This window comes from Alexandromys fortis, unplaced genomic scaffold (genome assembly GCF_014885135.2).
Source record: "Alexandromys fortis isolate MF-2015 unplaced genomic scaffold, M_Fortis_MF-2015_v1.1 scaffold_44, whole genome shotgun sequence".
Lineage (NCBI taxonomy): Eukaryota > Metazoa > Chordata > Mammalia > Rodentia > Cricetidae > Alexandromys > Alexandromys fortis.
Window position 1 is genome coordinate 4,578,883 of NW_026067921.1, and position 23,622 is coordinate 4,602,504.

The window sequence follows — 23,622 nt, forward strand, 5'->3', positions numbered from 1 at the left end:
ATAAATGCCACAGAGAACCCAAGAGCATTTCCCAAAGCGACAGGAAAAAAACAGGATACCTCACATCACCTCTAGACCAGACTTCATCAACAAGTCCCTGACAGCACTGTTCCACGGAACAGGGTGTGGTCCAGGGCCTTCTGCCAGCCCTATAATTCTTGAAGAACACTGGCATGTGCCCGCCCTACCAAGTGAACACCGGGACTACAGGAATACATCCTGACTCCGCTGCACAGAGAGCTTTACACCAAAGCTGAACCCACAGAAAGGAAAACTCAGAACTGGGGAGTGGACAGAGAAGAGGAACTGACCACACAGACCCCCCGACTGGCCATGGACAAAGCTGGGCATCAGGACTCCCCCACTACAGAAAACATCCAAGCCTTGGCACTCTACGGCATCAGATGTCACCATAACAATTAAGTAAAAAGGAATCCAAAGACAGACCCCAACCCTCATGGCTGGAGGCTGCCTTGCCCAAACCGGTAGAGACGACTAATTCCTGGAGACATATAACAGACTCTGGGCCAAAAGGAGCAGGCCACCTCAAGCCGGAGGCACACTGAAACAGAGGGAAGAGGGCACAGCAAACATAGGCACTTAGCTCTCATAGCTGAGGCTCCCAGGACCCAGCCTATCCCCCTCCACACAGACCAGAAGGTCCTCCTCAGCAGAATCTAACTGGCTCCCCAAACTATCTAATCAGATCTCCACCTATAGGCTCAGCGCTCTCAACCGGCATCCTAGCCCATCCTTAACCTAAATGGCACATGCTAAAGAGCAGGGATAGGAAATCAGAAGGGCGGGGCTGGAGAGATGGCTGAGCCGTTAAGAGCTCTTCCAGAGGACCCGGGTCCAATTCCCAGCACCCACATAGCAGCTCCCAACTGTCTGTAACACCCACAGACAGATAGACATGCAGGCAAAACACCAATGAACATTAAAAAAAGAAACCAGTAAAGAAAACAACATTTTACCCCTATCAAAAGTAGGATAGACAGCAGTGTGTGTCTGTGTGTCTATGTGTACACAAATGTCTAGTAAGAAAAAATGCTGCCTACAACGGGTAACCTTCCAACAACCAGTACCTGCAAGCTAGAAGCCAATACAGTAAGACAAAGCTTCCTACTCACAGATCCACACCCAGGTAACTATCAGTGAACTGCAGAGGTAGAAGACAGAAAAGAAAAAAAGATTCGAGGTTGGGAGATGGCTCAGTGATTAGAGTACAGGCTGCTCCTGCAAAGCGCCCAGGTTCTATCCCCAGCACTCACATGGCTGCTCACAACCATCGGGAACTCCAGTCCCAGGGATCCGATGCTCTCTTCTGACCTCTATGGGCACCAGGCATGCATATATACATGCAGGCAAAACACTCATTAAGAGAGAGAGAGAGACAGAGAGAGAGAGAGAGAGAGAGAGAGAGAGAGAGAGAGAGAGAGAGAGAGAGAGAGAGAAAGCAAGCCAGGCAGTGGTGGTGCACACCTTTAATCCCAGCACTCATGAGCCAGAGGCAAACAGATCTCTGTGAGTTGGAGGCCAGCCTGGTCTACAAGAGCTAGCTGTTCCAGGCAGGCTCCAAAGCTACAGAGAAAGCCTGTTTCGAAAAACAAAAAACAAAAAACAAAAACAAGAAAGAAAGAAGGAAGGAAGGAAGGAAGGAAGGAAGGAAGGAAGGAAGGAAGGAAAGAAAGAAAGAAAGAAAGAAAGAAAGAAAGAAAGAAAGAAAGAAAGAAAGAAAGAAAATCTGCCTCCACCTACCCTTTATCAAAATGTACTGGCACCTAGTTGGGGGGAGCATGTGTTTAATCCCAGCACTCGAGACAGTTGGATCTGAGTGAGTCCAGGACAGCCAGGGCTACAAAGACCCTGTGAGACCCTGTCCACAAACAAACAAACAAACATAGTTCTGAAGAGCTGGGGAATAGCTAAAGTTGAGGGCGTTTACTGCTCTTGGAAAGGACTGGAGCACAGATTCAGACATGCACACACTCATAATTAAAATATATATATTTTTAATGTACTAAAGGGTAGACGCCACCAAAACCAGGGATAAAGCAAGAAGGAAAACAGAAACAAAACTTCAAGTTGCAAACACAGATGTAACTGATGAGTATGTTCTGGGTGGTGGTGGTGAAAACGCAGGATAAGAAGCCAGGCGAGGATGGGAACCCTCTAGCTGACCCCAGAACTATGCAGGGAGCAACTCCACACCAGCAAACAAGCCCCAAGGAACTGGTCAGGTATGTCAGCAGCTGCTCACCGCAGAGGAATTCATTCGGTCAATAGAATTACCTGTTGTAACAAACTCAAACAGCAGCAGGTGGCACCAGCAAAATCAATGTCTTTGAGAGGAACAGAGCAGAATCTAGAGTCTCTGTAGCTGCCATTCACTACATGGATATTATCCCCATTTCAGTGGCTGTAGGCCAGCCTTAAGACAACTGATGCAGGAATTAGCAAAGAGGCTAAACTAACACAAGTATTTCCAAGGCGCAGAACAAATGCATCTGGGGGCTGCGGGGCCAGACAGCTCAGCTGGGAGAGCTGCCTAGTCCTAGCCTGCAAATCCACACTCTTCCTAGCTACACACCTGTCCTTCAGTCCTTCAGAAAAGGGACTGGCCCTGGTTAGCAGAGGAGGAAGGCCCTGGTTTAATTGTGTGTGTGTGTGTGTGTGTGTGTGTGTGTGAGAGAGAGAGAGAGAGAGAGAGAGAGAGAGAGAGAGAGAGAGCNTGTGTGTGTGTGTGTGAGAGAGAGAGAGAGAGAGAGAGAGAGAGAGAGAGAGAGAGAGCGAGAGAGAGAGAGAGAGAGACAGAGAGACAGAGACAGAGACAGAGAGAGAGAGAGATGCTTAATTTAAAATTCACAAGGGGCTAAAACTTTGTAACAGTTTGGATCTGAAGCTTCCCCTGCAAAGGTGGGGGGGACCCCACCCCCAGCTGGTGACAGACACTCAGGAAGCAGAGCTCAGACCTGGGTACTGCTCAGAGGAAAGTGCCCTTGGGGACGAATCTCACTGGCCCCTTTCCCCCCTTCTTCCCTAGCTCTCCAGTCCGCTCTGAGGTAAGCAGCTTCCTCCCACCCTTCCAAGTCACTACCTCCTCACAGACCTAAAGCATCAGCGCCAAGCTATGTCAGAAGGAGCAGCGTCGCTGTTGAACAGGGATGTGATGACCCCAATCTGCAGCGCACCCAGGTCGGCTTCTGCTGGTTGTGTACTGAAAACCATTGCCGGTCACTAAAACTGGGCAACAGTAGAAACAAACTGAGGCCTAGGAGGCGGTAAAGCCTCCAGAAGGCATTGCTGGGTGCTTCTGGCTGACAATAAAGACATTATTAGCCTCAGAACATTTTAATTCAACATTAGGATTTGTCTGGCTCTTTGAATACCAAATTAAAAAGGGCTGACTGTACCCAGCCCTTGCTCAGCACTGGGCCTCTGGTCTTCCCAGTCTCACAAGGCTGTCACGCTCAGCAGCAGCCTGGGCTCTGGACTGCCCCAGGGGACAACAGAAAACAGACCCTGAGGCTAAAGTTATCTCGCACCCGAGCTGTCTTAGCTACAGGAATTCTCTGGTCTGTTGTCTTCTGCAAACGGACTGCACCCGATTAGCAGGAGAGAACCCTACATCTGCTTTTTACCCATCTTCTAGACACCCCCCTTCAGAACCACCGTGTGCCCCAAGTGCACAGACACGCAAACAGCCTAGATTCCTAACTTCCTTCCTTCCGTCTGTGTGTTTCAGATGTGTTGGGCACAACATCTGGGTATACTTCCAACACTCCAGGCCTTCTCGTTTGTCCTCTGAAGCGCTACCCTATCGTCTGCCCTGCATGCATGGCTTTCTTGCTTCCTCTCATCTGTCTGGATAGTTTCAGCCATTGCTAAGATTCACAGCCTGAATTCTCTCACACCGCAGTAAAACTGTCTTGGGACTTCAGAAAGCAAGAAGGCGAGGGCCCAGACAGACAGATAGACAGAAAGACACTGGGTTCACCATTGTAACCCATGGAAAGTGTTAAGTAGCTTCCAGCTGAGCTTAGCATCTTGGGCCTTTACTTCTGGTACAGTGCAGAGGCAGGCAAATCTCTGGGAGTTCCAAGAAGATGCCCTCCCTCGAACAACAACAAAATAAACAGATAGGCAGTAGAAGAGGTCACGAACCATAGTTTTAAGAGGAAACTCCGAGTACACGCAGAGCAAAGGGCACAGTGGCAGGAGGCACTGCAGGCTAACAGGAGGGAGGGGCCTCAGCCAGCCAGCCAGTTGGCACCTGACTCTTGAACTCGAGTCTCAGTGCCGTGATTTTCCACTAAGGCCACTGTGCAGACAGAGGCACAAATAGTGTGTGTCACCAGGACAACGTCAAAGGGCCAACTGGGACATTATGCATACTAGAGACATTGCCATAAGTACAGTGTCATCAAAGTCCATGAGCAGGGCCTGACAAGTGGGCCCACTTCAGGACAGCTGAATCAAGGCACTGAGAAGCCGGACTTTGGAAATCACACCATCCCAAAATGCCTTCCCTACTATTACATGTGATCACGCCAGAGGGCTGTATAAGGGAACCAGAGACATACAGGAATTCCCGAGGCCCTTCCATTACGAGATCTCTATTGCCGCATGTACAACCAGAGTCTTGACACACCAACATTTTGTCAAGCACACTGTGCTCAGAGGCAGTGCCCATTACCACCCTGAGCTCCTCAGTCACCCTCCGCAGGTGGCACAGTCCCTAAAGAGGGCAGGGGTGACACACAGCATGAAGTGGCACATAAACACACATGGCTATCACGAACTCAAGCCCACGCATCCCGCCAGACTGTGGCCATGTCCCTTGTTAACACTATACCCATGACACCCCAACAAGGAGCAGCTGCTGATGCTGGTACCTTCAGCACCGTGGCTACTACATTCTCTGCGGTCCAGCCTTGTGGTTGAGGCTGAAGTCCAGAACCCCAGGAGTCTACATGCTGCCATCTCACGCAGCTCCGGCGCCTACTGCACCACTGGCCATTTTCAGTGCTAATTTAAATGGGAACTACATGTGAATAGGTAGGTCAGGGACTAGACCACCATGACTTATGTTCATTAATCTACTAAACAATATATAATCAGAAAGCCCACCACAGGAGGCTAAATAAAACATAGTCTATATCCATACTTAAGAATTTTGCATGGCTATTAAAGGGTAAACCAGGTATGGTGGTGCACGCCTTTAATCCCAGTACTTGGGAGGCAGAGGCAGGAGAATCAGCACAAATTTGAGGCCAGCCTGTGCTACACAGTGAGTTCCAGGCCAGTCTAGGCTACAGTAAGACTTTGTCTCAAAAGTCAATCAGTCATGGTGATCTAGCCCCTGCCCTATTTTTTTTTAAAAAAAAGGGGGGGATATATGTATTAGAATGGTTGTGTACATGGATCTGAGTTTAAAAGATGTTAAAGTCACAGCGAGTAAGATGGATCCACACACAAACTGTTCAGAGCTGTGAATACGGTCATGTAAAACAGAACAAGCCAAGCTAGCGTATACTCTGAGGTCTACAAAGCAGCACCCTTAGGAGACGGGTGCACAATGAGAACAGAACGAGGGGCTTCAGAGCATGCTTGGCACTCCCCAGGCCCTGACTGCAATCCCAAGAGTCACTGGGACAGGGAGTTTGGAGAGACACGGACTACTTGTAATGTCTAATGCTTGATCGCAGGGCAAACTGCACAGGTGTACCCACGTCCGTGGAAACACATCAAGAGCTAGCTCATGGCAACTGCGCATTCTTCTTCAGATTATTTGTTTAAATCATTATCTTATGGGCATGGCTGCTTTGCCTGAATGCATGTCTGTGCAACACGTGCACTGCCTGGTGCCCACAGAGGTCAGAAGAGGGCGTTGGGTCCCCTGGAACTGGGGCTACAGAAGACTGTGAGGCACCATGTGGACGCTGGTACTCAAACTTGGGTCCTCTGAGAGTAGTCAGTGCTCTAACCACTGAGCCATCTTTCTAGCAGCACCCCTCCCCCCACATTTTTAATTTTTGTGCTGCGGCTCAAGCACAGAGCCCTGCACATGCTGAGCATCTTCTACTCCCATTTCTACGGGCACCAGGCTTTGCTCCAGCCATCACCAGTCCTCTGCGTGTAGCTGACACTTCAGCCAATGTCTGCAGCAGTGAGTCCGTGTTCGAACCCACGAACTTAGATGACAGAAAGAGCCAGCTCCCACAAGCTGTCCCTGACCTCCACATGCGTGCCATGGCACCTCCCACACATGCTAAACATTTTTAAAATGTAAACAAATAATAAAACTATTTTCTAAGTATTGCCTATATCTCTAAGGGGGGGGGGTGCCTGAAAGAAAATGTACCAACCACAGAACTCACCTGAGAAGAGAAGGTGGCTCAGTTGGGACAGCCTTTGCCTAGCATTCATGAAGCCCTAGGTCCCATCCCCAGCAGCAAAGACACTGGGTACAGTGAAGCACACCTGTAACCACAGCACCCAGGAACTGGAGGCTGGAGGATCATACGTCAAGACTCCAAGGCAGTTTGCACTACATGAGACCTTGTCTCAGAAAGAGTGCTGGGGACAGGAGCAGGGGAATGACTCCGCAGGTAGAGTGCTTGCTGCTCTTTCAGAGGACCTGGGTTCCAATCCCAGCACCACATCACCAAGCTCACAACCACCTGTGATTCCAATTATAGGAGATCTGAAATCTTCTTCTGGTCTCCATGGGCAATGCATGCACACAGTACACAGAAACTTACAGGGTCTGTACATGCAAACGTGCGTGCACACAAACATATGTGTATAAAAGTAAGTAACTTTTTAAGGAGGAGAGCTTACTCAGGAGACACCAGGCTTTTGTTTTCCGAACTCTCTGTTTTTGAGACAGAGTTTCCACAGCCCAGGCTGACCCCAAACTCCTCATCCTCCTGTTCCTCCCAAGTACTGGAATTATAGGCACGTACCACCACACCCAACTTGAGACCCTGGCTCTACCTACTAGCAGCTTTTTCTGCGACTGAATATATGTGTTCCTTGAACGGCTATACACTTTATAAAAATTAAAAGGGGGGGGGGAATAAGGCTCATGTGCTCTCTCTCCCCACAGTGGTTAGCTAAGAGTCACTTGGTAAGAGAAGGTTTGGGTACAAAAGTTTTCAGTGTAGAGGAAGCAAGTCCAGCCCCACCCTTGGGCAGGGGTCACTTGCGTTTCTCAACTAAGCCTGACTTTCTGGAACTTGTAAGCCACTTGGCAGATGACCCTTGCTCCACGTGTTCTGTGCAGACACTAGATCTCCTGAGGAGCCTGGGCCAGACAAGGCTCCCACCGAACCCCACTTCAAATTCACATACAAAGGAAATACCCCCAAATACACAAAAGAAAAGTTTCCTAAAGCCCAACTGCCAGCCCCAGGGCTTGAGAACTCATTAAAACTTTCTGCATTAATGGGCAGGTAACAGGTTGGGGGTGAACGGTGAAGAGAGCTGACAGTAACAGTACATCAGGCGGCACTGTCTCCATACCTGGAAACACCGTGCACCACGGCACAACCAGCAGGAAACCCGTCCCGGCACGAACACTCCAGTCAGCCTCCGGCTGTCTTTACTGGTTCAAGTCTGGAGGGCAGTCAAGCATCCCTCCCTCTACTTAGATGGACAGACGACAGCTGGTCTGGTCATCCTCCCAGATACCGGGCCACAAACATGGAGAAGCAGCCTCCTCCACCTTCCAGCCAAGAGCTTGGGTTTCCAACAGCCTTCCCTTTCCCTTTCCTCCCAGAACTAATTTTAGCCTCCTTGGTTCTCAGAGGTAGAACCGAAATAGTCTGCTGAGGAACACGTTTACAAACAAGAGCATTGGCTTAGCCCACAAAAACACCTCAGCTGTAGCCCAGAAAGTAGCCAGGGAGAAGTCCCATTGTCCAGCAGGCCAGGCCCCTCCAGAACATTCCCAAGGGAGAGGGGCCGCAAACCTGCCCAGTGGGCCAGGCATTCTCTCCAGCCCCAGCACTCAGGAGTCACGTGTCCATGAATGAGAACACCAGGCTGAGCTGTCAGTCCCCAAGAGGATCTGAAAAACCTGTGTGCGCACAGCAAGAGGGAAAGAGTGGGGCCGCCCAAGGCCATTAGCCATGACTAGCCTCATGCCAGGAGGAGGCACCCTTGACCCTGGGACCATCCAGTCCCCACAACTGTCACAGATGGAGGTATTCTGCCGACCTTAAGGACCAGGTTGGAGGAAGGCGGCCGTGTCTCCCAAACCAAGAACCTGGGTACCCAGAAGCAGCTCCAGTGGGCCTGCCAGGAGCAGCCACCTCTGGGCTAGGGCTCATCTGCCAGAGCAGCCCACACTGAATCGAAAAAGAAGCCAAGAATAAGGGGTGTCTGACCCAAGCAAAACACTGGTGAGGGCATGGGGGGAGGGGCCCAAACCAAGAATTCTAGGAAAGCAACCACACCTTCATGGGGAGACAGCCTAGGTCTCACCTCGGCACTCGCTTCACAGGGTAATGTGAATGCTGGAAAGGCTTGTGAGGCGGTTTGAGTCCACCCTGCTGCCTACCAGGAAGCAGCTCCAAGCACAGTAAGATCTTACTGAGTGGAGTCAGAAAGGGATGCCCCCAATCCTCGGCAGAACTCTGCATAAAAAGGAGCCTGAAACATGGCCCAGCCACAGGAGCTGCCGGCCTGCAGAGGCCAACATACAGGTCTCTGTGGAAACCCACCATGTCTGTCACAGCTTATACCACTACACCTTTCTGAGGCAAGGCTTGCCCACCACACACCTCCCAAGCCCAGTGGGAAAAAAGACAAGCCCATACCTTTGGGGCGAGGCTGCCCCCCTGCCCTGGCATCCTGGGCCTGGTCATTCCAGGCCCACAGTCGCTGCGGCTCCTCTGAGCGCCACAGGGCAGACCCACTCGGGGGGAAGGGCATGCCAGGATCCTGCTACAACCCCCTGGGCTCGGCAGACAGGTACAGCCTGGGTTCACCCAGCTCCCAGGTGAACAGAGAGGGGGTGTCGGGCAGGCGGAGCCCCAGCAACAGGCACTTCCTGACATTCTGTGCTTGCGGGAGGGAGAGGCAAGAGTGCCAGCCTCAAGGCAAAGGCCAGAGCAGGTGGGCGGGTGCAGGCGGGCAAGCTGCCCGGCCACCCACAACGGGCCGCCTCCCTGAAACCCGAACCACTTCTGGGAAAACTCAAGGACGCCAGGATTCTCCTTAGTGGCAGCCGGTCCGTTGGAACCATTGATTCTGAACCAAATGCACACTCAAACAGGCTCGGCTGGGCAGGAATGGCCTATGAGGGTGAACCCAGCTCCTTCCCTGACTCCAGAGGGAGAATGACAAATGGCACTGTTGAACCATAACCCCATCTCCTCCCACAACTGTCTACCCCCATAGAAGCTGGACGTACTAGAGCACTGGTTCTCCACCGACCTAAGTGTGATTTTGCCCCTACCACTTAGCGATGCCCGGAGTCATTTTCACTTGCCATGTTCAGAGATGCGATACTGGAATTGGCCAGCAGAGGCCAGAGATGCAGCTAAGTAGGCATCTTCAATGTACAGGCCAGCCCCTTCACCTCCACTGTCCCCATCCCTCCCCATGTAAACAGAGAACCCACAGATACAGATGTTCATGGTGAGCAAGGCTGGAAAACCCTGCTCTAGAGAGGCCCATGCAGCCAGGAATGTCCATCCAGGCTGCCTCCTCAGTGTGGTCTAGGGGTTGGGAGACAACTCAGCTGGTAATGCATGCCATACAGGTACAAGGACCACCTGGATACCCAGCATTCCATAAAAAGCCAGGCAGTGTAGCAAGCATCTGTAATTCTAGCTTTAAGGGTGAGTTCCAGGGTTAGAGAGATCTCAGATCTCAAAAATGAAGCAGGGACCAACCAGTGAAATGTCTCTGCAGAACCCACGTACACAGGCGCACACCTATACGTGTGCACGCGCACGCACGCACACACAGACACACACACAAGCCTGGGGTATGGATAACTATGAATGGTCCCAAATGGTCCAGATTAGCTCTTTTCCCTTCATCCACTGCATCCCAGGCCATGGCAACAGGTTAGCATCTGTGAGTGGCTCTGAACTCAGGCTCTGATACCCCGTGGGTCCCATCTGCCCTACTGACCTCCCAAGTAGAGAGGCTAAGTACATAGGCACTCAGAGAGATGGCTTCCTGAATGGAGAAGAAACCAAGGAAATAGAGTGATGGGCAGAACCCCGAGTAGCAGCAGTAAATGCAGGGACAGGTTCCAGGCCGGAACAGAGGAAGCAGGGGTACTGAGAGAAATAATTCCAATGTACACAACCTCCTACGGACAGGCTGCCCCTCTGCCCCTTGGGAGGGTTGACTGCGGGGAAGTCAGGATTTTACGGAGTCCAGAAAGGCACGCACATACACCTGTACAAGTACCCATGCAGGCACTGGTTTATATTTTCTCTTCAGTTTTCTTAGATTCTCAGAGCAACATGGCAAAAAGCAACGGGTCCTCCAGGGGCTCCCCTGGGTAACTGCCAGGGCAAGGGCAGAGGCTTGTAGGTCTCTGGGTGCCAAGAAGAACAGCAGAGGACTACAAAAGTCCACCTAGATAGGTCGCAGGCAAAGGGGTCTACGTGAAGTTTCCACCCAGCAACAGGGTCTGCATGGAAAGCCTCTGAAGGCTGAGAAGGGCACCCACTCCTTCCAAAGGGCGTGCCCGCCTGATAGGCAGGCAGCATGAAATGACCACCGACAAGACAGAGAACAGGGGACTTCCTCTCCTGGGAGGGACTTCCATGACTCTGTAGCCCTTGGCCTCTCCCACTACAGGGACCAGAAGACTGAAGGTTACTCTCTCATACAAACCTCCACCCACGAGGAAATGGACGAGAAAGAAATCTCTCTGTGTCAATGGTCAGTCTATTAGGATGCTTCAGGGCAGTGAGGACCTGATAGGAGCCTTCTCAGCCCCTGGCTCCGGCTCTGCTCTGAGCCCCAAACACAGAAACAGATGTCGAGAATAGAATGTGCAATGTTCCCTGCAATGCAAGAGCCGAATGCCGGGCACCCAAGGATGAAGGGGCCAGGCAGAGCCAGGAAGACTTCCAGAGGTATCCGCCGATTGAAACATCACTTCTGTCTTCCCTCTCAGCCTGTGCTGTCCGATACGGCAGCGACTAGCCAAGTGTGACTACAGAGAACCTGGGGTGTGCAAACGTGGAACTGGCATGCTCACACTGTATTTTGAAGTTAAAGAAATCTTTCAAGTCTCTTTAACTGTTTTAATGGTGATTGTATGTTGAAATGATCAATTTTTAAATTAAATTAATTCCACCAAATATGAAAAAGATCAAGTCTCTACCCCCAAATTCATACAGGACGCCATAACCACCAGTAATGGGACCTTGAGGAAGCAGTAACAGTTGGGCTGGACCATGAGGGTGGAACCCTCACTGTAGGACTACAACTCTTAGGGCAGACCCGACCATCCCAGCACCCCAGCCTGGATTCTAGAACCAAGTGAGAACGAGCACTGTTGACTTTTAATTATATATGTCAGCATATATATCTATATCTACATGGCTGTTTTAACTTTATTATGAGTTACATCTGTAGTTATGTCTGTGCACCATGTGTACGCCTGGTGCTCTCAGAGGCCAGAGAGCATGGGTCCCTGATGGAAGAGGGGTCCCAGATGGTTGTCATGAGTCACCATGTGGGTGTCAGGACTCTGCAATAGCAGCAAGCACCCTTAGCCACCCGGCTGGCTACCTCTCCGGCCCCAATACTGCTGCTTGAATCACAGAGTCCTGTGGTATTAGGGAAGCCAGAACACACTAAGACACAACTATTTCTCCTTCCTTTTACTAATGCGACTACTGGGAATTTTTAACTTAAATGTACCTGTCCATGTCCCTAGGCCCCTGCAAGCAGCACAAGTATAGTGCTCTTTATACCACAGGGTTGGTCATTCTGAAGGCAGAGCCAGGAACACGAAGGAGAGACCGTTTTGAAGCCAGGAGGGCCAGTTCTGCCCCACCAGGACCTGGGGAAGCTCTCCTCTAATTCCTCAAAAGACAGAGCAGTGGCCACTTTGAAGTGTGACAACAACAGGTGACTCTACCTTCCCCGAGGGAGGAGGCCAGGTTCTGACACAGAACAAATGCCTCTCGGCATTCTGCTACACACTCACTCGCCAAACAGTGCAAACAGAAAGTAGACACAGCGCATGGGACCACCTCTCACCCTGCCCCAAGATGGGAGGTAACTGATGAACTCAAACTGGGACTAACTGGTGTCGTGATGTCCAGATTCCGAGTCTGAGGCGCACTGTCCTGAGAGCACCCTTTCTACAGGCCTGGACTTGAAAGGGACAAGGCAGATCGGGAGTAGAAACCCGGGCGATCAAGAAGCAGCTAGGGGGTTGCTATGTACCCTTGGATCAGTCCACAGCTGCCCTCCCCAAAGCAGGCAATGTTTTCCATCACTTCCAAGCCTCCATTCTTGGGGAAATCCAGAAGAGCAACACTTCAGTGAATGGCAGAAAGAAACAATGTTCAACTTGAGACACCGCTTGCTACGCCTCAATCACTCCAGCACAGCATCGAAACCGCTTCCCAACAGTGTGCTCCGGTAGCCAAGAAGTGGTCTCTAGCCTGTGGCTCGTGCACTCACGCTCCACCGCACCCAGATTCGTGCAAAAACTCTCAGGGTCGGAATTAATTGCTAAGCCTCCCTTCCTTGCAATAGAAGGGAGCAGATTGAGGGTGGGGATCCCAGTGGGGAGTGCAATGGCCATCTGGGATACCCACCCCCGCAACAGCATGGGGGATCCCAGCCCCTCCCCTGCACTCCGGGCCCCGCCCCTCGCGGATTTCCCAGACTCTGCGCTGCTGCCACCTCGGGCGGCAGGGGACCCGAGCTGCATGTGTAATGGGGGTTGGGAACAAAGACGCGCAGGACCCAAAGCCCCGGCCACCGAGCACCAGCCGTCCCAGTCACCACTTTCTTTTCTCTGGAGTCTCAATGCCCGACTGTCCGCGTTTCCCAGGACTGCCCCAAGCCCGTCCGGGAGCTCCTACCAGAGTTGGGCATACTTCAGCACCACCGGGACAGAGAAATCCGTGCCTGAGCTTTAGAGGCGAAAGCGCTTTCCCAGCACAACTTCGCGCGCGCACACCCACACGTCCCGTTCCCAAGCAGACGCGCACCAGTCACCCTCATCCCGCAGCCGCCTGCGGGCTGAGCGCGGGTCACTCACGCCCGCCACGTGCCGGCCGGAGCAACCTGAGACCTGTTGGTTCGCCTCCTCAACCTCCTCTCCACTCCCAGTAGCCCAAAACAAAAGTGGTCCCACGAGGGCGCATCTGTAGCCCGCTGCAAGGAAAGCGGGTGCAGGTAGGAGCCACTTGCACGAGGATAGCGACGCAGAGAGGCGGGACGGAGTGCAGAGGGCTCCGAACAGGCTGTAAAAAGCCGTCCGCTTTGCTTTGCGACACTGCCTCTCAGGGGCGAGCAGCCCCATCCCAGCCACCCCCCGATTAGATGCCCGGCCACCCTGGCCGCTTTCCCCACGCTCAGGTTTCCCTCGCTGGGTTCCTGGGGTCCGCGAGCCCGCGGAACCTGAACCCCGACCCTGACGCTCCAGGTCCCCCATCCCCGAGCGCCTCCGCGAGCCAGAATCGTGCGGAGGAACCGCACGGGCGAGCTTGTCTTTACGATCGCGAGCCAAGCGCCCCGCGCGACCCCGATCCCAGGCAGGTGGCGCGGCGCCGAGGCCGCGGGGCCGCCCTTTGTTGGTAAACACCGCGCGCCCCGGGTCCCCGCACCCCGCGCCGCGCCGGGTCCTTACCGGCGCACAGCGATCCCCAGAGAAGGGCGAGGGCCGCCCAGGGCGCCGTCATGTTCCGCGGCGCCGCCCCGCGGACACCCGGAGCCCGCGGGCAGGGCCGCGCTGCGCTCCCGGGGCACGCAGGGCCCGGCGGCGGCTGCGCTCTGCTTCCCGCTCCTTCTCTGGGTCTCGCTTCCAGGCGCGCTCGCTTCTGCGCTTCGGTTCCCAGGCAGCGAGCAGGGATAGGGGCTCAGGGCCGCTGCGGGCGGCGCGCAGTGCGGCCCGGGCTATGGGGCGACGCGGGGGCCGGGGGGCGGCGGCGGGGCGCGGGCCAGGGCGCGCCCGACGCGGGCATGGCGCAACGGGGCTGGGTCCGGGCCCCGGGCGCAGGGGCCGAGTCCGGAGGGGCCATGAACGGGGGGATGGGGGAGGGGAGCTGAACCGAGTCCAAAATGGCTCCTGAGCGGTGGCCACGGAGCCGAGCCAGCGGGGAAACCCGGATGTTGGATACAAAGAGGCGGGCGAGCTGGGCGGGGAGGGGGAGGGGAGGCGGGTCCTCCGGCCGCGTGGTCCGCGCCCCCCTCTGGGGCGGGGCCGGAGAGGAACAACAACACCGAGGCTCCGCCCCCAGCCCGCGCCCTCGGGAGGCAGCGCGCGTGCTGCACCGGCTCTAGGGACAGGCAGGGCGCGCGCTCGGAGCTGGTGGGATTGGACTGCGGCCCACTTGGCTGCGGACTTGGGACAGCCCGTAACCATCCTCCTTGATGCCGACCCGAAACTGTGGCGCCCACGCTGCGGGATGCATACTCCTCTGAGACCCCTGAGTGAGTGGGTAGCCCCCGGACACCTCTGTCCTCCAGCTCCCGCGCATCTTTATTGATGGACTAATTAACTGGCAGAAAAAAGCAGAAGTCTGAATTGGCAGCAGTCCCCCAGAACACACTGAGAGCTATCTCAAAGCAGAGGAGGACCCACAGAGCAGCTGCAGCAGGTGGGAAAGAGCTGTTGGCGACCTGCTTCCTCAGGGGTCCTCAGGAGTTGTCCCACCTCCTCCGTCTCCCCCTTCCAGGGTTACCTGCAACGGTCCTCCCACCCATTTCAGGATTGTCCAGAACATGCACGTCTCTGCTCTTTTCACGGAGAGAGAGAGAGAGAGAGAGAGAGAGAGAGAGAGAGAGAGAGAGAGAGAGAGAGAGAGAGCAGGTTCCTCCATTTCAGATTGCACATTCCTTATTACACAACCAGAGCTTGTGAGGGTAGCAGGGCTCCCAGCTAGCCTGGGAAAGCTGGTCACAGCTCAGGGAAAAGGCGGGCGTTGGAAACCTCAGATACCTGCCAAGGTTAGTCCTAGGCAAGGGCAGCCGGGAGGAAGGTGGCGCCGAGGAGTCTGAGTCCTTTCAACTGTCTGAACTTCAGTTTCGCCTTATGAAAGTGACAGCGTTAGACAAAACTCCAAGATTTGTGTAGGTTGTCACTACTGCAGCTTTGTCTCTGAGTCGGGGATTCTCAGCCTCCCAAGTTGCTAAGACCATGACCTGCCCTGCCCACTTCTGGCCGCCTTCGCCCCTTTTGTTTTGTCTTTTTCCTCTGCCTGTGTAAACCCCAGATGACCTCAAGCTATCCTCCATCCTTCTGTGACTTTCCTTTTTTTACTTATTTTATTTTGTGTGTTTGCCTGGGTGTATGTATGTTTCCGTGTGTATGCCTACTGCTAGTTTAGAAGAAGGCAAGCGTCAGAGCCCCTGGAACTGGAGCTAGAAATGGTTGTGAGCAAGCTTGTGGGTGGTAGGAACTGAACGTGAGTCCTCCGTAAGAGCAACATGTGCTCTTAACCGCTGAGTCATCTCTCCAGTCCCACAATTTATTTGATGATAATGATGATGATGATGATTAGTCATGGTAGCCATGTCATGGTGGTGGTATTCTTGACACAGGGTCTCACTGGCTGTTCTGGAACTCACTAGACCAGTCTGACCTCAAACTCACAGAAATCTGCCTGCCTCTGCCTTCCAAGTACGTTTATTTCATTTTTAATCGTATGTATATATGTGCGTGTCTGTGGGTATGCCCGTGTGCATACAGGTGCCCAAGCAGGCCAGAAGAGGACATAGGATCCCCTTCAGCTGGGGCTAAGTGGTTATGAGCTGCACCCCGTGGGCGCTGGGAACTGAACTCAGGTCTCTGAAGGGACAGCTAAACTCTGTTAACAGCTGAGCTGCTTCTGCAGCCCCTGCTTTGCACTTTATAAATAAATGGTAGAGACTCAAGCAAGCCTACCATGATAGACCCAGTGTATTAGGGAAAGCATTAGTTATCTTTTCCGTATTGGAAAAAAAGAGCCATCATCCATATGCCAAAAATCAGACTGGCTGGTTCTAGACTGAGGGAGAAAGAGTTATTGGGGACGGGGACGGGACATAAAGGGTCTCATATTAGCCCAGGCTGGCCTCCTATACAGTTCACTTCCAAGAATGACCTTGAAGTCATTCACTCTCTGTGACATGCTGTGAGGATCAAACCAGGGCTTTCTATACGTTAGGAGGACGCTGCCAACTCCACTACACCCCAGTTTCTGTACCACACCAGGCTATATGTCACATAATTCCAAGGGGTCCAAAATCTCCACACACCAAAATGTTGCTCTGGTATTACTGGAAAAATCGAAATTCCTATCTAAGCTGTTAGCTTCACAGCTGCATTCGACAGCCTGTCTGGTGTCCTGAGTTTGACTCAGCAGAAAGGGAACTCCCATGTTTCCCCTGAAAACCTGCTCCTCCCCACCCGTCCCTGTCTGGATCGATGGCACCATCAGTTGTTCATACCAAAGCATTCGGAGTCACCCTTGAATGTCCCGTGTTCAGTCCATCAGTAAGCCTCAAAGATACAGCGAACATCCAGCTGTTTTGTTTTTCATGTGTGCTGTACCACATCCGCCTATGTCTCACATCTGGACTGCCTCAGCAGCAGTGAATGGAGCCTTCACTGGTCACATGCACCCATTCAAGTTGCTAGAGTATCTTCTATTTCTTTTTAAATCTGTGTTACATTTTACTTATTTATATAGTATGCGTATGTAAGAGAGAGAGAGAGAGAGAGAGAGAGAGAGAGAGAGAGAGAGAGAATGCACTGAGGTCAGACAACAGCTAGCTGCTGTTGGTTCTCTCTTTCCGCTGTGTGGGTCCTGGGATTCAAACTCAAATCCTCAGGGTTGGCATCAGGTCCCTGCACTCACTGAGCCATATCTCTGGCCTGAGTATAAACAGTCACTGAAGTGAATCTTTAAAAGAGGGAACTCTGGGACTGGAGAGATGGCTCAGTGGTTAAAAGCATTTGCTGCTATTGCAAAGACCTGCATGTGGTTCCCAGACAACTTACGCATGTCTGTAACTCCAACTCCAAGGAATTTGATGCCCTCTACTGACCTCCACAGACACCTGCATTCCTGTGTGCACACACATGTATACACTACACACACACACACGTGCATAATTAAAAATAAAATATAAGTAAAAAGATGCTCATATTACATTATAGTAATTCCCCTTTACCTTGGTTTCTCTTTTCATTTTATCAGTTACTAACAGCCAACCAAAGCTGAAAATATTAAATATAATTTTTTTTATAAAGTCAAACTTTTAAACAGTGAACTAACCTGGGTAGCATGCTCACTTCTAGCCACTGAACCCTGACCTGCCAGGACAGGGTTCCTGCATGCTACCCACTCACTGTTCTCTTTTTTACTTCTATGTATGCACATTTGTGCACGTGTGCCTGTGAAGACCAGAGGCTGGCCTGGAGATAGAGTTATCGTTGTGAGCCATCCTCTGTGGGAGCTGGAAACTGAACTCTGGGCTACTGCAAGAGCAGCAAGCACTCTTAACCACTGAGCCATCCTTCCGGTCACCCATTGGTATCTTAATGACCATCTTGGTTATCAGATCAACCATCATGGATTCATGGAGTTTGTTTTCAAGGAACCTGCATTTCACTAAATAATGGTCCCTATTCAGAGAATAATGCTGGCAGAAATCCAGATATGCCAGAGAGAAGGCAGGAATCATGTTTCATTTAGCACGCAATGAGAATGAGCTCTCTCTCTCTCTCTCTCTCTCTCTCTCTCTCTCTCTCTCTCTCTCTCTCCCCTCTGAGACAGAGTTTCTCTCTGTAGCCCTGGCTGTCCTGGAACTCACTCTGTAGACCAGGCTGGCCTTGAACTCAGAGATTGACCTGCTTCTGCTTTCTAAGTGCTAGAATTTAAAAAATAAAAAGAAAGTACTACCTCTCTTAGTTAAGGTTTCTCTTGCTGTGAAGAGACACCATGACTACGGCAACTCCTATAATAAAAACAGTTAACTGGGGCCGGTTTACAGTTTCAGAGGTTTATCACCATGGCAGGGAGCATGGCAGCATGCAGGCAGACATGGGGCTGGAGAAGTAGTTGAGTGCCCCATCTTGCAGGCAACAGGAAGTCAACTGAGACACTGGCCAGCATCCTGAGCATCAGAAACCTCGAAGCCCACCCCCACAGTGACACACTTCCTCCAACAAGGCCATACCAACTCCAACAAAGCCACACCACCTAATAATACCATTCCCTATGAGATCATGGGGGCCAATTGCACTCAAACCAACACATACCTGACTCATTTAATTTTATTCTTTCATATTTATCAGTATTCCATATTACAAGCTATATTTTCACTTACTGCTTTAGTTATGTGCCATAGATTACATTTGTTAATTGTTAATTACATTTGGAGGGTTATAGATTTTTAAAGATTTATTCATTTGTAGTGCAGTGCACGTGGAAGCCAGAAGAGGGTGTCAGATCCTCTGGAACTGGAGTTACAGACCATTCTTAGCCGCTGTTTGGTTGCTAGGAATCAAGCCTGGGTCCTCTGGAAGAGTAACAAGAGTTCCTAACTACCAAGTTTTTCTGTTGTCTTAGCAGCCACACCTGAATCTATTGATATTTTAACAACTGCCTGCACCCCATGGTCCTGCAGTCAGCACCCAGAGGCTCAGATCTCAGCCTGGTGGAATTTCCAATCCTGCCAATGGTAGCACTGGCTCAGTCATGGCTACCAAATGTTGGTTTTAACTAAGTCTCTATCATTCTATTTACCAATACTCGAGAGTCAGATATTGGGGTGAAAACCTACCAGATCAGAGACGCTAAGAAGTGACCAGCTGACCTTCCGTTTTGGCCAGAGACCAAACAAGAGAAGCATCTCTCCACTTGTCTCTAACCAAAAAAGACCGAGAATCTCTAAGTCCCTCCCTCCCTACTCCTTCCTGTGTGTCTCTCTATTCATGTTCCTGGCTCCTCCGCCCCTCTGGCTAATTCCTGTCAACTAGTTAGTCACAGACTCCACCCCCTAATCCAAGGTTAATTTTATTAACAGTCTCAAAGGTTCACACTGAAATTAAATGTCCCACAACCACCAAGCCACCTCTCTAATTTGTTGTTTTGTTTTGTTTGAGACAGGATCTCACTATATAGCCCTGGCTGTCCTGGAACTCACTGTGTAGATCAGGCTGGCCTGGAACTCAACCTGCCTCTGCCTCCTGCAAGTGCTGGGTTGAAAGCATGTACCACTAGGCCTGGGACTTGATATTTTTAAATCTATTTTGTCTTAGGAGTTTAATAAAAACGTTTTTCTCCAAATTGGACTTTAAAAAAGAAGTTTTGTTCTAGCCAGGTGTGATGATCATTTCAAGTTTTCTTTATGGTGTGGTAAATGGTGATTTTAATACATTTATTTACCTGTGTCTCTATGTGTGCACACATGCAATTGTGCTTCTGTGAGAATCAGAAGACAACTTTTAGGAGCCAGTTCTCCTTCCATCATGTGGGCTGGGGGTCACGCTCAGGCTGCCAGGCTGGGTAGCATGAACCTTTACTGTTCAGCCATCTTGCCTACTCTAAAGGGTAAATTTTTATGCATGAGAACAGGCATATTGCTATTTTAATGTGGGACATTTGTGCTGGGGGTCTCACAAGCATCAAAACCTGAGTTTGATTCTCAAGCGTCATATTAAAGCTGGGCAGGGTGACTTGTGCTTGCAATGTGAGTGACAGCGGCATGGGAGGTGGAGATCAGTGGATCCTTGGGAGCCTCATGGCCGGTCCCTGTCCAAATGGGAAGTACAAGGCATCTGAGAAATGCTATCCAAGCTAGTCCTGATTTCCACATGTGCGCGCACACAAACATGCATGCACCCGTCCACACACACATGCACCCGTCTACACACACATGCACCCATCCACACACACATACACATCCATACACAGATGCACCCATCGATACACACATGCACCCATTCATACATATATGCACCTGTCTACACACACATGCACCCGTCTACACACACATGCACCCGTCTACACACACATGCACCCGTCTACACACACATGCACCCGTCCACACACACATGCACCCGTCTACACACACATGTACCCATCCACACACACATGCACCCGTCTACACACACATGCACCTGTCTACACACACATGCACCCGTCCACACACACACACATGCACCTGTCTACACACACTTGCACCTGTCTACACACATACACATGCACCCATCCACAAATCCCCATCTATACACATATGCACACACACACTGCACCCATACACACACACACTGCACTCATTCACACGCACACATGCACCCATCCATACACACATACACCTCTCCACACACACTGCACCCATCCATACACACATACACCTCTCCACACACACATGCACCCATTCATACACACATGCACCCATCCACACACAGACACACATCCTACACACACACAAAGTGAAACAGTCAATACACAGTTAGGTCTACTTTGTAGGAACAACCTCCATATAGTTTTGTCTTCCTCAGCCTTGAATAAGAGAGGAGCAAGTTAAAACTGTTATTTCCAGCTGTCTGTTTTCCCTGCTGCTGCTGCACAAATGCCACATGCTTTGACAAGGCACAGCTAACGGGAAAGGAAGCTAGTGCACAGACAGGACTCCGGCGCAGGCAGAGGATTCCAGAATGTCATTTCAAGCTGACAGTCCAAATAGCTGAGCCTGTAGCACTGGCGATTAGCATATCACTGTTGCGGAGTGCGGTCTTTGTGCTTCTCCGAGAACTCTGCCCCTTGGAGATGGGCATTGCCATCTCTGCTTCCTGTGGCTTTTGTGTTTGGACTGTTGCTGTCCACGCCACTCTTCAGTCTTTCCGAACCACTGATTTTATGTGTGTGTCTTCTAAACATGACAGGAACACATTGTTTAGAAATTTTTTTTCTTTTAGAAGGTGGATTAAGGGCTGTTTACTTACTGGACTCATGCTAGAACTTCTGTTGACTGTGTGCAAAAAGCTACAGTTACCATGTGCTGCATGTTATATGATCGGGTACCTTTTCTTTGAACACTGGGGGAGGTTTGCATTTTATATGTATTCATTCATGCATTGTGTACATATGAGGGTACTCATGTGCCAGGAACCTGTGTGGGACCAGAGGACAACGTGTGGGAGTCAGTTCTCCCTTCTATCATATGGGTACCCAGGGATCGCAATCGGTAATAGAACCTGGCAGCAAACACCTTTACCCACTGACCCATCTCCCTGATGCCAAGATCTGCATTTCTATTAATTTTTAAAATCTTTTTATTGTACTGATTGTATAGTTTTTAATACTAATGCCCTTAATGTTACAAAATAGTTCTATTGTCAGTTCGCCTTTTTCAATATTTAAGCCTCAAGTATTTGGTTTGCAATTTCTTTTTCTTGGTTTTGTTTTTTTGAGACAGAGTTTTTCTGTGTAGCCTTGGCTGCCCTGGAGCTCGCTCTATAGGTCAGGCTGTCCTCAAACTCACCTGCCTCTGCCTCCTGAGTGCTGGGAGAAAAGGTACGTGCCACCAACACCCAGCTAATTTTAAGTATTTTTGACTCCTCAAAATTGCAGGTGCCACAATGAGTTCTTTGTGCTCTTTTCTCCTCTCCTGTCCTGGCTGGCTTCAACTGTCAATCTGACACAGTCTAGAGTGACCTGAGGGACTCTCAGCTGAAGGACTGCTCGGATCCACTTGACCGGTGGCCATGTCTGAGAGAGACTGATGGTTCACCAGGGAGGGACTGGCCCACTGTGGGTGGCATCATTCCTAGGCCTGTGTGCCTGGGCTGAGTGTGAGTCTGTGCTGGAGCCAGTCAACAGCGGTCCTCCCTGGCTTCAGCGACAGTTCCCGCCCCGAGTTCCCTCAGGGATCACTGTGACCTGGTGAGGTGAAACTAACCCCTTCACTCCACAAAGTCACCTTTGATCATGGTGCTTATCACAGCAACAGAAAGCAAACGAGGACATCTTTCTTCTTCCTGTGCTAGTAGGTAACCTTGTCCAAGCGGTGCATTTGACACTCTTCCACGCCGGCACTCGCGTGTCCTGCTCAGGTTCCCCCATCGTCTCCTGGTTGGGTGACAGCTGTCTTTTAGAAGAACGCTAAGGGTCTTTGAGTCAACCTTAGCTCTGGCACGGCTAAGACACTTGCATATCTTAGCCAGGTGCAGACCTGAGCAATCTCTGTTTTCCTTTCCTTACATGCACATCGCCACAGCACACGTGTGGAGGTCAAAGGACAACTTGCTGGAGTTGGTGCTCTCCTTCCACCATGTGGGTTCTGGGGATTGAACTTGGATCATCAGTCTCGGCAGCAAGCCCCTTCACCCACTGAGCCATCTCACTGGTCCTCATATTTTTCTTAGTTCTTTGAAAATGTTGTTCCCGGACCCAGGAGTGCTCAGTGACCTCACCCCATCTTGCAGAGTCTGGTGTGGCCTGTGGCCTTGGCCCTACCAAGATGCCGCAAAGCCTGAATGTCTGGGTCACCATGAAACCCTTCTGTAGCCAGGTTTACTGGGACGTTTGGGTAAGAATGGGACTAAAGACCTTCGTCCTTGCAGCCAAGCTGTAAAAGGCTCAGCCCTTCACCCGCCCAAGGCCTTTGCTAACTGCTCCAAGTCCACTCAAGATAAACCTTGCCGGATAAACTTAACCTGTGTTACACTGAAATATGGAACATTGCTATACACCTGTCTGAGACACACCATGGGAAAGAAAGTTTTGTTCCATTGCTCTCTTCTTTGCGGAGAAATCTGACGCCAACCTGATCTTTCTTTCGTGAGAGGGCATCCTTCGGTCTGGACATTTTACTTCCACTTTCAACACAGAATGTTGCACTTTATTACACAGTGTATGCTGGAATGTTGAGTTCAATTTTTTTAATCTTTATTTTTTATTTCAGATGTATGACCGCTTTTCCTGCCTGTATGTCTGTGCATCACATGGAGTATGGAAGAGGCCAGAAGAGCCCATCAGATCTCCTGGGGCTGGCTATGGATGCTAGGGATCGAACCCAGGTCCTCTAGAAGAACAGCCAGTGTAATCTGAACCATCTCTCTGGCACCCCGACCCCCTCAGTTGATTGTTTTATGTTCTAGGAAAGCCTTTTTGATGCTGGGTGAGTGATATAAAAATCCCAGACCACTGCTAGAACACTTCTAAATTACAAGGTGGACTCTTTTTTTTTTTTTTTAAGATTTATTTATTATGTATACAACATTCTGCCTCCATGTATGCTGACACACCAGAAGAGGGCGCCAGATGACATTACAGATGGTTGTGACTCACTATGTGGTTGCTGGGAATTGAACTCACAGCCTGTGGAAGAACAGTCAGTCCTCTTAACCACTGAGCCATCTCTCCAGCCCTACAAGGTGGACTCTTAAGATACAGTTGGTGG

General features: G+C 51.0%; 1 protein-coding gene and 1 long non-coding RNA gene across 2 annotated transcripts in view; one reads left to right on the forward strand and one right to left on the reverse strand.

Annotated features, from left to right (window-relative positions):
- Acvr2b (activin A receptor type 2B) overlaps positions 1-14,269 on the reverse strand; it is a 37,400-nt gene extending 23,131 nt beyond the window's left edge. The window contains exon 1 of the mRNA XM_050141723.1: positions 13,856-14,269. Within this exon, the coding sequence (XP_049997680.1) occupies positions 13,856-13,907 (52 nt within the window). The 5' untranslated portion in view covers positions 13,908-14,269. The remainder of the gene's footprint in view (positions 1-13,855) is intronic.
- Positions 10,241-23,421, forward strand: LOC126501186 (uncharacterized). The gene is made up of 2 exons (XR_007591561.1): positions 10,241-13,401; positions 23,125-23,421. It is a non-coding gene; the product is annotated as an uncharacterized lncRNA (long non-coding RNA).
- Positions 23,422-23,622: the final 201 nt, after the last annotated feature.